The 12,436-nt window shown below is 47.3% G+C and overlaps 6 protein-coding genes across 6 annotated transcripts; 4 read left to right on the plus strand and 2 right to left on the minus strand.

Annotated features, from left to right (window-relative positions):
• Positions 1–533: 533 nt before the first annotated feature.
• On the plus strand, positions 534–3,468 carry F5891DRAFT_1206313 (uncharacterized protein; the record flags this gene model as incomplete). Its single annotated transcript, XM_041369034.1, has 11 exons — positions 534–686; positions 737–1,024; positions 1,072–1,266; positions 1,345–1,422; positions 1,609–1,749; positions 1,772–1,865; positions 1,900–2,144; positions 2,179–2,614; positions 2,708–2,830; positions 2,883–3,248; positions 3,405–3,468. The coding sequence occupies 11 exons, from the start codon at positions 534–536 to the stop codon at positions 3,413–3,415; spliced, it is 2,130 nt and encodes a 709-aa protein (XP_041234388.1). The 3' UTR covers positions 3,416–3,468.
• Positions 3,469–3,968: 500 nt separating this feature from the next.
• F5891DRAFT_27390 (uncharacterized protein) lies at positions 3,969–5,727 on the plus strand. The gene is made up of 7 exons (XM_041371157.1): positions 3,969–4,059; positions 4,113–4,302; positions 4,391–4,518; positions 4,577–4,669; positions 4,739–4,849; positions 4,908–4,931; positions 4,983–5,727. The coding sequence occupies exons 2-7, from the start codon at positions 4,254–4,256 to the stop codon at positions 5,298–5,300; spliced, it is 723 nt and encodes a 240-aa protein (XP_041234389.1). The 5' UTR covers positions 3,969–4,059; positions 4,113–4,253; the 3' UTR covers positions 5,301–5,727.
• Positions 5,728–5,768: 41 nt separating this feature from the next.
• F5891DRAFT_27788 (uncharacterized protein) lies at positions 5,769–7,031 on the plus strand. Its single transcript, XM_041371184.1, has 4 exons — positions 5,769–6,045; positions 6,100–6,251; positions 6,304–6,701; positions 6,752–7,031. The coding sequence occupies exons 1-3, from the start codon at positions 5,838–5,840 to the stop codon at positions 6,688–6,690; spliced, it is 747 nt and encodes a 248-aa protein (XP_041234390.1). The 5' UTR covers positions 5,769–5,837; the 3' UTR covers positions 6,691–6,701; positions 6,752–7,031.
• F5891DRAFT_1180382 (Rtf2 RING-finger-domain-containing protein) lies at positions 7,023–8,072 on the minus strand (the record flags this gene model as incomplete). The annotated part of the gene is made up of 4 exons (XM_041365922.1): positions 7,023–7,031; positions 7,090–7,710; positions 7,766–7,900; positions 7,950–8,072. The coding sequence occupies 4 exons, from the start codon at positions 8,070–8,072 to the stop codon at positions 7,023–7,025; spliced, it is 888 nt and encodes a 295-aa protein (XP_041234391.1).
• Positions 8,073–8,177: 105 nt separating this feature from the next.
• F5891DRAFT_937985 (uncharacterized protein) lies at positions 8,178–8,822 on the plus strand (the record flags this gene model as incomplete). Its single annotated transcript, XM_041374143.1, has 5 exons — positions 8,178–8,237; positions 8,293–8,425; positions 8,471–8,568; positions 8,618–8,693; positions 8,743–8,822. 5 exons carry the CDS (start codon positions 8,178–8,180, stop codon positions 8,820–8,822), a joined length of 447 nt encoding a protein of 148 aa, XP_041234392.1.
• A 212-nt stretch (positions 8,823–9,034) lies between these two features.
• On the minus strand, positions 9,035–12,130 carry F5891DRAFT_27631 (Cullin family-domain-containing protein). Its single transcript, XM_041371178.1, has 11 exons — positions 11,861–12,130; positions 11,496–11,800; positions 11,360–11,433; positions 11,199–11,306; positions 10,830–11,137; positions 10,672–10,778; positions 10,190–10,616; positions 9,946–10,133; positions 9,677–9,896; positions 9,446–9,618; positions 9,035–9,383 (listed from the first exon to the last, which is right to left on the minus strand). Exons 1-11 carry the CDS (start codon positions 12,087–12,089, stop codon positions 9,129–9,131), a joined length of 2,394 nt encoding a protein of 797 aa, XP_041234393.1. The 5' UTR covers positions 12,090–12,130; the 3' UTR covers positions 9,035–9,128.
• Between the last annotated feature and the right edge of the window lie 306 nt (positions 12,131–12,436).

Raw genomic sequence — 12,436 nt, forward strand, 5'->3', positions numbered from 1 at the left:
GATATGCCTTTATATTTGGCGAGGTCATATGTTGATGATTCGACAAGAGTTCCACCACTAGAAGCTCCACTAGAATTAGAGGGACTGCTTGATTGAGGGGGGGAGCATGGAGGAGAGGATGTATTCATCATCCAGAAGTCGAGTATTACTGAGTACTTTGCTAATGATTCTGAGCGAATGCGCAGGTCAGCGGAGTTTCAAAGACTTGAAGATTATTTGCAGTGTGCTGCCAGAGTGTATACAACTTTATACCGCAAAGCAAAGCTTACAATGTGCGTACAATTTTTGCTCAACGAACAGACATACCTTCATACTTTGACAGGCTTTGTCCCAACTGTCAAGGAGCCTTTCCAACGATTGAATTAATCACAGCCCATCTCAATTCTCAGTCTACTTGCTGGCCATCCGATGCACGTCCACAAGAATTGCCTCTCCCTCCTGCATTTCGTCAAGGTAACCATCCGACTGGCTATATACCCGCTACTGGTCGTTGTCATCCACACTCTGGATACATTTTTGGAACTGGCAAAAACATGCTTGATAAGCTGGAAGACGACGAGTATGCATATTGGCGTAAGGAAAACACTTACTACCCTTTTCATGACGAAGCCGAATGGCAATTGGGGAAGTTCTTAGTCGAAAATCTTACTCAAACTCAGATCGCCAAGTTCTTGAAGCTGACATGGGTAACCATGAACTTAAGCTCCTACCTTCAAGTCTGATCCTATGCCCACAGTTTGACACTCGTGAAAGACCATCTTTCACTTCGAAGGATCAACTCATAGGCTGGATGGATACGCTACCCTGCTTCACGGAGTGGAAAGTCTCTCAAATCGCATTCACCGGTTACAAGACATCTCAGCCTATAGAGCTCATTTGGCGCAATGCGTTAGATGTGGTCAAGCAACTTTTCAGTGATCCAATTTTTGCTAATCATATGACATTTGACCCACATGTCGTCCAAGCTGGAGATCAGCACGAATATGGAGATTATATGAGCGCTGACATGGCATGGAAAATTCAGGTATATTTGCTGTCAGTCTACTGGTTGTAATTTGATGGATTTTCTAGGATCATCTTCCTATGGGCACAACTCAAGTCCCAATCATATTAGGTTCCGATAAAACTCCTGTAACACGAGTCACCGGTGGGCTCGAGATGCATCCGGTCTTCATCACCATCGGCAATATCGACTCCGAAGTTCGCTCTAAGGCAACGTTACGAGCTTGGCGCTGTGTAGGCTATATGCCCATTGTCAAGTTCAAAGTGCATCCGGACTATCAGACAATCCTACAGGCATGACTATGGCACAAATGTATGGATCTCATTTTAGCCAATCTCAAGGCCACAGCAGCAGAAGGCTGTTTCATGTCAGATCCCTTCCGATATATTCGTTATGTCTTTACACCTCTCATTGCTCATGTATGCGACCTGCCAGAGGCCAATATGATCGCTGCAACTAGTAAAAGTGCATCCCCTCTGACCATGGCAACACAAAAGGAATTCGGTGATGGCACACTCCACCCCCCTCGTACTGGCCGGCATATGCTACAACTCATTGTCGACATATCCAAAACAATTGATCCTTGGGACCTGGACAAATTCCAGAAAGTGGCTAAAGCTATCTATCTTTCCAGAGTTCATATGCCATTTTGGCGTGATTGGAAGTACGCCTGTCCGTCTGTCTTCCTTGCTGCTGAAATCCTCCATACTTGCCATAAGTTTTTCTTTGATCATCCACTCAATTGGGTCAAGGAGGCCAGTGGGCAAGCATGAGCTCAATGCCCGCTTCGCCATTCAGCATAAACGTGTTGGGACACGCCACTTTGCAAAAGGTGTCACCCACATTAAGCAAATGACCGGGCGTGAGCACAGAGATATCCAACGCACTATTGTCAGCGTCAATCGCAGGGGCCACTCCACCCAGATTCATTCGTGCAATTCATGCTCTCATAGACTTCATCTACCTCGCACAAAATCCAGTTCATTCACCTGACTCACTGAAGTCCATGGCACAGGCACTTGCGGATTTCCACTCCTTCAAGGATGCCATCGTTGATGCTGAGGCAAGGAGGGGGAAGAATGGTGCGAAAGAAGATTTTTTCATCCCTAAACTCGAGCTACTGCAAAGCTTTTGTGGGACGGTGGAGAGACTGGGCTCCCTGATGCAGTTTTCAGGCTGATGTGACGGAGCGCTTGCTCATCACACACTGTAAGGATCTGTTCAGTCGGACAAGTCGGCAAAGCAAAGATTTTGCATTGCAGTGTGTGCGGATCCTGAACCGGCAAGAAGCAATGGAGATCTTTGACCTGTTTGCGCTGTTGCATTCTCGCGGCGCATCACTAGTCAATGCTATACACGCCGAGGATGAAGATGTCATAACCACCAACCCTGCGCTCTCCTGGGTTTCCCGAGTTCTCCCTGACGAAGCGAAGTCCGTCCATGGTCCTCGACCTGTCCGCAACCACTTCCTCAAAGGCATTCTCTCTGGAGATGCACTCACCGCCTTTCAACTGAATGTAACGCTGGATTACAAATCTCTGTCCCCAGTTGAGATTCGCACAAAATACTCGCTCCCTGACTTTGATATCATGCTCACCGATTTCATGCATCGTTCATCCCAGTCCATGGGCGAGCATAGCCTCTGGGACGACAAATATGGGCGCCTCTCTACATGGAACAAATTCTGACTACAGCTTCACTCAGCATTCCAGCCACGAATCATAATGCCAAGCAGAGTGATACAAGCTTACCCACCTAGTGAGGATTTCCCCTTCAGCAACTGTGATACAGTTCTCATTGAAACCATGAGAGATGATGGCCAAACGAGTATGTATGTTTTTGTACTGGTTTTTAGTACTGATTTTATCACTTCTTCCAGGCAGTCGCGTCGCACAGGTCCGACTGGTTTTCCAGCCAATAATTCGACGAGGATCCAACTTAGACCTTCCAACATACCTTTCTACTCCGCTTCTTTACGTCCAATACTTCCACTTTATCGCCTCTCCTGACGAACAACCCGAACTTTCAATGTGGACCGTGGAGCGTTCATACGTTCAAGATAATACTGGTAATCGTTATAGGCAGGGCGCTGTGGTGCAAATTACAGACGTAACACACGCTATTGAACTCATACCATGTTTCGGCGAGAAAGTGGCCAGTGATATTTCGTCAGCCACTTGTTTGGAACGCCACGAGCGTTTCTTTTTGAACAACTTTGCGGACAAAGAGAGCTACCATACATTTAGTACTGAATTTGCATAGACCATGGCTAGATTAGCATGATCAATTGTATTGACTATTGCTATCGCATCTTATCACCGAAAGATAATCAGGCTTGAGTTTTATCAGCCAGATACTAGTGCGTTATATTGGTGTTCAGCATCTCCACCAATCGCATGAGTGCGCTACTGAAGTCGTAAGCGTTCGTAAGTGTCCGTAACGCGCGTAAGTTAAGCGTTCATTTCAGTGGTTTTGCAGATGAAGGTGCGTTACGCCACCTTACTAAACTCACGCGTAGACTAAATTCTGTGACAGCCGAGGCACGAGGCTGTCACAGAATGCCACTTGCGACCTCATTAATGCCACAAATTGTAGGTCACTGCAATTCCGAGTCAGCAGCTTGACTTGTACAACTACTCACGCAGAGGCAGATCCGGATCAACGACAGAATCATCCAACTTGAAGTTAGTTGCATGAAGAACATTTCTCCCGATCAGAACAACTCTTCATGATCACTGATCGTTTGAGATTCACGTGTTCAAGTCGACTCACTCAGACAGACTCGCACCCGCCTCTTAGTCGTTGAGTCACAGTTTTCGGTACTTGGTATGGGGTGATCGATTAATCACTGACACGAGGGTGAACGGAAGGGGATGTGCGGTGTCTTCGAAGGAGTTATCAGGGTCATTTTGAAGTCCGGAATCGAGGGTTCTCAACCTTAGCTCCTCGCGTTCGAGTTATCGCGCTCGATTCCTCAAAGATAGGCAAAATCTGGCACATCGACTGGGTATCTCATCGGACATTAAACATCGGCAGCCGCAAGAAGAGGGATCGAGGCAAGTCATATACATTTAGGTATTTTATATCCATTTTACGATAGCCTTAATAGGAGAACAGGCCGAGAAGACGGGCACACGCGCTGAGATCATAGTGAACAAAGAATGCACGCGACTCAGCTGCCAAATCATCAAAGACTATCGTGATAAATTGATAATCGTTGAGCAGCCGCTGCAGACAGACCTACCAAAGAATGTCTTCCTCCGCCTGGTCTGTGCAGAGTATAGGCGACTCCAGAAGATGTGGGTTTTGTGCACCGTTGTTGTTCGGACGACAATCAACTTATCATCATACTCGTGCATGATAACGATGGCTGAGCAGCATCGCCAGACGCAGATTTCTTCGTTATCAAGCGCCCTTCGCAGAGAACCTTCAGAAAACTCTTTCAATCTCGAACTCCTATACGCTGTTTCAATTCAGCGTTACGCATCGACCAATGTACCCTCAGGTATGCCAAGGCAAGTGACTGTTGAAATTTGTATCGTGTTGAAGGCTCAGCTTATTGCCTCTATTAAGAGAAAAATTCGAAAATTGATTATTCGTCATTTGGACCTATCCAAACTGTACGGAGATCTGCCTCAATCTCGCTTGGATTTTCTAAAACGCGAGGTGAGATATATTATTCCATTGTACTTTGACAAAGCGCGGTCATGTTCGAGTCTGAAATCCGGATTGCAGGTACTACTGGACGCAGAATTATCGTTCATGATACAATACGAAGACGGCTGGGCGGTTGATGTACTGGTTCGTAACCTGTATTTCCAACGTCTTAAATTGGTTGAAGAAAAGGTGATTTTGATCATCTTTTGAGGATTGCCAATGGATCGTGCTAACAAATGACAATCAGCTGAAATTGGCTCGGAAGACACAGGTTTGGATTTCCTATTCCACTGTAAAGTTTATTGCCCAACATATCCTACAGTGTCACTGTCGTCGAAAGCCGCTTCCCAGTTGTCCTTGCGTCTCTCCAGAACTCGGCCTGATAGGCAGACGTACCCGGTCTGCCTCGTCACGTATAGCTCTCCTATCCGCTCGCTTAGATTCAGCAACACCAAGTCTTCTTCATTTCCATTCAGCCATCGTCCGGGCTGGCCTCTGCACAGACGAACATCTACGTCAACTGTTTCGCATGACACCCAAATCGAGAGATAAATTCATTTCACAAGCACTAGGGAAGTCAACCTTATTTGAACGAGTTGCGGTCATGGACATTCTGGGACGGATGAACAACGAATTGTAGTTTGTAGATAATGAACTGGCATTCTGCGGGATAGTAAAGAACCTCAACGGTGGTGCCAACCCTCCCTCTTGTATCGTAGTGTATAAATGCCGCGCGCGCAAGCGAGGCTGTGGAAGTCGATTGACCGCACCTCGGAGGTGGAAAATGCGCCTGTCGTGTGAAGGGGCCTGGACAAAAAGACCGGCAGAGTTTGAGTGAGCCCTTGCAATGGCACGATCCTACCCTGAGCCGAACCATTTGTTTGTCGTAGCTGTTTTCCAAATTACGAGTCATTACATCTGTTGCAGGTGGAAGGATCAAGATCCTTGCTAAAGCTGAAAAATTCAGCGGCCAGAACCTATACATTTGAGCAAAAGAAACAAACCATACAACATCTAAATTATCAGATTACTGTCCTCACGACCTGCCGCAAAGGGCTCGAATCGAGAAATGCATCAGAAGCTTTCAAACTCCGATTCCTATTCACTAGTCACTTACCTATTAGTACTCACAGTATGCAGCCGCCCTTAAGCCGACCAAGTAACTCCCCGCTGAAAAATGGATCCAATAGCTTCGGTCGCTACTAACTCTCCCTGTGATCTCGACCTCCCGAGTCTACGTTCTTCCGCACCCAAGCTTCAGAGCCCCCGTCCTTACACTCCCACCATTTCCAGCCACAAGCCAAGCTCACCTCCTCCTGTACTGAGTTCATCGCATTCAATCTCACCTCCGAGCTCTCCCCGGTCAATCAGATTGACCGAGTCAGGTATTAAGAACTCATGATCATTTAGTGCATAAGACTTACATATAACAACGATAGACTCGGATGCAGAGTATGATCTTCCTGTGACACCAAGTTCTACGCATCCCTATCTCCCGTCACTGTCTCTCCAAGAGAAGTACCACTTTGAGACAATGTTGCTCAGACATATCTACGACGACAGCGACTCATTGGAACCTATGAGCCACGAGGTATGCCATACACCAAATTCATAATATTCATGACATGCATCATATTTTCTAGTCGAAGCAGACGTTTCTAAAATACGTAGAGGGAATGAGCGCTCACTCCTTCCGTTGTGTTGTCCATTACAAGGAGGCCGTTCGCGAGTTTCTTCGTATGGAATACTATGCGAAACAATGGCAGGTCGAAGTATCGAACAGGCTGGAGACTGTCTTGACATCATTGTCTTGTGATGCAGAGGGCAGGTTCCGTAGGGCAGAGAAAGAATCACAATGGTTACTCAATGTGTTACTCGACCGGGAGTCACTGTCTACTGCTCACGGAGATCCCGAAGCTCTTGTTGTCTCTTGCAATGAAAGCAGGAAGGCTATCCATAGTGTTGACGACGAGCTCAGTGTTTTAAAATGTCGAAAGGTGCAGGATGCCGACATATCGAATGCCATCTGAGCCCATGCATGGTAAGTAGATTTTATCAAGTGATAATTTACATCATTGACGTTCTTTTCAGAATAGATGTACCCAGCTATATGACCGATCTGAACTACCCTCGTGCCTCGTTTTTTGCGCTTTTTTGTACATTAGTGTCACAGTTTCATAAGTGAATCTTTTCCTATCGCAGACATCTTTGATTCAATTGAAATGTATTGAAAAGAAGCTGATTCCTGGGACCACTTTTACCCACCATCTACAATGCAACCTCCTGGTTACCATGAGGAGCCGTAAAATGGATGAATTAATGTAGTATTATACACAGAGCTACACCCGATAAAAGTCGGTATTTACGCATACTGTACAAAACTCAAGTCAGCGTCTCGAACCAATGCGATGAGCAAATGAACGACTCACTCTTGTAAAAGTACCCATAGTCATAAATGTTTCCTTCCTAGGAGCATCGTTCTTGTCCCGGTATAACGACTTGACCGCATCGCTCATGCCAGCCTTCCTCTTCGCCTCTTCCACAGCGAGACTCTGAGCAAGAGATCGCGACGCTGCAGATATCTTCGGGTTCGAACCTGGTGCCGGAGAAGGCGAATGACCCTCTGGGGATGCTTTCTTCTTCTTGGTACCGACCTCGTCAGCCACAGCATCTGCACCAGCCTTACGCTTCTTTGACTTCTTCACAGGCTCTAGTGAACGACGAAGTTCCATCGTAGCATACATACGTTCCTCCTCTTCCAAGGGTGGGTTTATCATAAAAATGTCAGACGACCTAGAGAATTTGGTCGCGCACTGTGGACAGACTTCTAGTTGTTCGTCCGCGGTAGTATTTCCGTTCGAAGGCGAAGAACCAAGGACGGTACGTAGACCAGATTGAGAGAAAACGCATCCACAAGTCAAGATGTAAACGAAAGGTTGTCCGCCGTTCATTTCCTTGAACGTCAGCGGGCACACGAACTTGGCGACATCAGCAGATGAATCAGGCGGAGGAGGTGGAGATATTTGTGTTAGTTTAAGGACTTTGATGTCCTAACGAGTGATAGGTCAGTTAAATGCTAATGGTGATACCAGAGCTATCACGTACCTTCAACGAACGTATATGTCCGCATATTTTCGCCGCATCTCCATAGGCGGTCTTATCAAGTAGATGTTCAATTATGGCATCCTTGTTATACAGTTTCCCAAGAGCACAAGACACGATAGGCTCTTGCAAGGGACGCTAGGAAGTCCATGAGAAGCATTCAGCCGCCGAAACAAAAGATGCTCACCTTTGAAAGAGCACAGAAAAACCATACAGCACGAGTCTGATTTGCCTTGTCTGCTTGTTCTGCCTTCTTTTTGCTCTTTACGAGGTCGCGTCTGTCGGGAATGCTGCCTCCATCATTCCCCATGTTGGTTGTAGCAGATCAAGTGTGATGAGTAAGCATCACGATCCAAGCTGTCAAACCTACAGCCAAGATTCCGCCACACAAGCTCCCTGCCCCTCCGGCAGCGCCATGCTGCAGGAACTCTCGCACATGGACCGTATCACTCAACTTCAAGATGAGATCCAACGCGTGGGCGCTCCATTCCCTTTTAACTCAATCAAAAAATTTAAGCAGCACGTTTCAGCTCCTGACAATCATGTCAAGCACTATCACCTACCTTACTGCCAGGTCTACGTTCCTGCAAGTCAGCGAGCGGATACCTATAACAAAGATTCGCAATCCGGATAAGTACGATGCCCCGGATTATTCGAAGGTGTGTGACTGGGCATGCGCGCAGTCGTGGTGATTAAACAACGTTTTAGCAAACATGAACGAGCTCGTTCAAGATCTTATCGTTAAGGCAAAACAAATCGAATATCTCATTCAGTCGTTACCGGTCCCTGAACCAGAACAGCAGCAGGTCAGGCGCACGCAGGTTTTGATACAGCTAAAATATAACTGTGGAACAGGCAAACCGACTTCAAGCACTGGAACAACAAACGCAAGACGCAAATGAAGAATATATCCAAGCGGTCGACCGTGCCAGTAAGCCATCATTTTCTCGCTGGTCTGCAAACAGTTTACCGCTACCTAGAGAACCTCCATCGAAAAATATCCGAATTTCTGAGGACCATGTTGGACAACGCTGATGGTCCGGTCGAATCCATCCGCTGATTTAGACCTGTCTCAGTGGACCAATTGCATGATACGACAGTGCCCAGACAGATTTTGAATACCGTTCGGCCAATAGTTCCATCTCATCGTCATCCAAAAAGGAAAGGTAGTGACAGAGCCGTGAAAACCGCTGGTGTATGATGTCGAGCTACGCTATCAACAAAGGAAAGTGTTCTTCCTTCTGATTCCTCGTGCATGTGCAGATGTTAAATGAGCCTCAAAAACAGACATGAGCGTTGAACGTTGAGCCACGATCGCCAACAAACGATGCACCTATATCACGTCGTTAGTACACATCATATGTCCCTACGCTACGTAAATATACAAATTGCGGTCCTCCTCATCTCGTCTCAAATACTCCTGCTCGACAAGCCCGTCAATCCGTTGCTTAATAACGCTCACGTCCGGCACAAAGTGACTCTTCACAGCATCAATCGTCTCATTCTTCAACTGCTCATGTGAAAGCTCCTTCTTTGCTTTCATAATCCGCACAATCGCTGCATCCAAATAGTGCTTCCGGTCTCCCTCGATGTGCGATTGAGTCCGTTGGTTTTCCTCGGCCTACAAGACAACCAACCGAATAAGAGGTGTAGATGCGCTTCATCACAAGAAGAGAAACCTACCGTCTCCTTCGCCTGAATAGAGTTGATGTGCACCTTCGCCCGCGGATCGGTGAACTCCGGATTAAAGTAAAAGACGTCGTTATCGTTCACGTCCTTCCCTACCGGACGCTTCTTCAACACCTTCTTGTTCGCGCATGCCAGACTCTGCAACGTCCTCTTCAGCTCCCCGTCGTCTATTTTAGAACTCACGTCAGTATCTCATAACAATCGTGAAAATTAACCGATACTTGCCCATACGCGTCTCCTCTAGGATGTACCTATACCCGATCTCTGTCTCCTTGTTGAAGAGAAGTAGCACAACAGCTTGGTATAAGCTGACTGTGAGGTCTTTAGGGCCAGCCGCAAACCGCGCCTTTACCGTAGCTGTCCCAAGCGAATGATCCCAATCGAGTTTATGCCCCTGATGTTTGATCTTGTAAAAAGTTGTGTAATGATTGAGATCTGCTTGCATCTAGTCATTGTCATGAGCTCATGCGGACACCGGAAACCGTATCGCTCACCGAAGAAGGCAAGTCCACATCTTTCTTTCGCGCAAGGAACGGCCAGACGCTGCGTTGCAATACCATGACAGAGAGTTTCTTTGCGGAGCTGTCATCCCTGATACGAGCGTGATACTCCCGCATGATATCTCGCGAAAGCGCAAGGTCGTTGAACATATGATCTCCCATCCCAAACTCTGGATCATATTCTACCCACCAATGATCAGCACGCGACTTCAAAAACAAAAGGTATCCTATCACATACTCTCTTTGAGTTTCTTGAGCATGGCCTTCTCAAAATCATCAGATGCACTGCGTTCCAGCAACAATCTCTTCGCTAGCGCCCGATGATAAAACGTCCTAAACACATCCTTATCATCCGTAAACCTATAGAGAGCAAGAGCAGCATCCAGCAATGCCTCAAACGCAGCATCCGATATGCCCCGCTGTCCGTGGCGCATGAGTCTATCGACATGCTTCGCAATCTGCTCGGCAGGCTTGTTGCGCCGCGCCTTGAACCCCTTGGTGAACGCATCGATCAGCCCGTAGGAAAAGTCTTGGTTGTTTTGCTTAGTGGAGGGATCGAGGAATGCTTCCTTCAGTGTCGTATCTGCAAAGGACTTGAACTCGAGGAGACGGTTGACCATCTCGTCGTCCTTGGATGCATCTTTCACGAGATCTTGAACTGTTTTCTAGAGCATGAATATATCAGCGCGAGTTTGGGGAAAGAGATGACGAGACACCCGCCTGGACATAAGCCTTGAACTCCCGGCAAAGCACGGGCAGGCCGTCTACCGATGAAAACAACGCATACGCTTTCTTCAAGTCAGCAGTGCCCTTGCATTCCATGAAGACTGCACAATGCAATGTCAGCACGACGACTCCATGAACTCAGGCATACTAACCTTCTTTAGCCATCCACTCTAGCCTCCCCTCAAACAGCGCCCGAATAGCGGCATCCTTTACAAGCGCAATCGTACCATCAAGCATCACATCCCTTGCTCTACCCTGCTCCTCATTCGTCCGCTGGTTGCAGTGCGCAAGGAATACCTTCGCCTTGGCTTTCTCGACCTCGACCATCTGATACGACTCTTTTGAGAAGTACTCCCGAGTCTGCTCGACGAAGTGTCGCTCGAAGATGGCATCGTAAACGTGGTGTGTGATGAGGTGGGAGACGAGCTCTTTAAGGAAGGGGCGGTGGATGTGTACCTGTCTGGTTGATGGGTGAGTGTTGTGTATAGGCAGACGAATGGAATGAACATCGAAGAACGTACCCTTCGTTCCTCTCCCATGTGACCCATGTGGAGATGCCTTTCTGAAGCTTTTCCACGATGAAATAACCGCTAAATATGCGCTCTCTGAAACGAGTGAATGCGAGGTCGCTGAAGTTCTGAGCGTCAGCACGTGCAAAGAGTTTTCATGAAGGAAAACTCACTGAATGGAAGGAAGACTAGGATTCTTGAGCACGTAAGCACGATCGAGGTAGGTAAGGAGTGATTCCAGCAGTGCCTTGACATGAATCCGTGAATCAATAACCTGGCAAATCCCCAAACTCATTGTATGTCACTCACCACTTGTCCCTCGAACCATGCACAAGTCTCGACGAAATGTCCGATCCACTCTACACCCTCCTTATTGGTCTTCTCAAGCTCTTCCGCCAGCCGATTGACGCATCTATGGATTTCGGCTTTCAACATCTCATACAACCCCTCGCCCCTCCCAGCAACACACACAACGCCTCGACATGCGGTGTAGACACCCTCATACGTCGTACTCAACTCATTAGATCCTTTCTCCAAGAGTGCCCTGATGCTGCGAGATAGCCGCACAAACAAGTTATCAGAAACCTTGTTCAGCGCAGATCCGATGATACCGCCTACAATGCCCACCATCTTGACATGAGCGCCACACCTCGAGAAAAAAATGGAATGCAAACCTGCAAAACCATGGACCTGAATACTTACTGGGCCACCTCTGTCGACATTCTTGCCTTTACCACTATCGCGCGACCTGGATGCAGAACCGGAGTCAGAGTCAGCGTCCAAGCGTGGGGTTTTGCGTGGATGAGATGCCGACTGATTATCAACGTCGACTACTGTGGACCGGTAAGCTGTAAATGCCTTGGATGTATCTGAAAATGTGAGCAAGCTGATCACATCGGTCATCTCGCAATTGATTCTAGTTTGAAAGTTACTTCGTCGGAAGGCTCATTATGTAAACTTGCTAATCGACGATAAGTGCTTAGTTAGTTATAACTTTTAGGGCTAGGGATGCGCGCCGACGCCTAGCCAGTCACATCTACTACACGTGTTGAATACACGGCGAGGCCATTTCTCAAACATAATTGAAATTACATATCAACCATACGGTACCAGGCGAAACTTCGAAATCCAAGCAGCATTCTCGACCTCCCTGCAATACACCGATGCCAAGATATCAATGCCATGGAGTATTCCCATACTACACACCACTATTAGTCGACACGGCTGTGCGCTCCTGGAATGCAATCGTA

Source organism: Suillus fuscotomentosus (genome assembly GCF_016647785.1).
Source record: "Suillus fuscotomentosus strain FC203 chromosome Unknown F5891scaffold_1, whole genome shotgun sequence".
Taxonomy (NCBI): domain Eukaryota; kingdom Fungi; phylum Basidiomycota; class Agaricomycetes; order Boletales; family Suillaceae; genus Suillus; species Suillus fuscotomentosus.

Excerpts from the sequence above, each read along its gene's own strand:
- F5891DRAFT_27390 (XM_041371157.1), top strand. The coding sequence starts at position 4,254 with ATGTCTTCCTCCGCCTGGTCTGTGCAGAGTATAGGCGACTCCAGAAGA. Across the intron at positions 4,670-4,738 it reads TGGATTTTCTAAAACGCGAG|GTACTACTGGACGCAGAATT; the intron begins GTGAGATATATT and ends TCCGGATTGCAG. Across the intron at positions 4,932-4,982 it reads AATTGGCTCGGAAGACACAG|TGTCACTGTCGTCGAAAGCC; the intron begins GTTTGGATTTCC and ends CATATCCTACAG.
- F5891DRAFT_27788 (XM_041371184.1), top strand. The coding sequence starts at position 5,838 with ATGGATCCAATAGCTTCGGTCGCTACTAACTCTCCCTGTGATCTCGAC. Across the intron at positions 6,046-6,099 it reads AATCAGATTGACCGAGTCAG|ACTCGGATGCAGAGTATGAT; the intron begins GTATTAAGAACT and ends TAACAACGATAG. Across the intron at positions 6,252-6,303 it reads TGGAACCTATGAGCCACGAG|TCGAAGCAGACGTTTCTAAA; the intron begins GTATGCCATACA and ends CATATTTTCTAG.
- F5891DRAFT_27631 (XM_041371178.1), bottom strand. The coding sequence starts at position 12,089 with ATGACCGATGTGATCAGCTTGCTCACATTTTCAGATACATCCAAGGCA. Across the intron at positions 11,138-11,198 it reads ACATGGGAGAGGAACGAAGG|ACAGGTACACATCCACCGCC; the intron begins GTACGTTCTTCG and ends CCCATCAACCAG. Across the intron at positions 9,619-9,676 it reads CCTAGAGGAGACGCGTATGG|ACGACGGGGAGCTGAAGAGG; the intron begins GCAAGTATCGGT and ends GTTCTAAAATAG.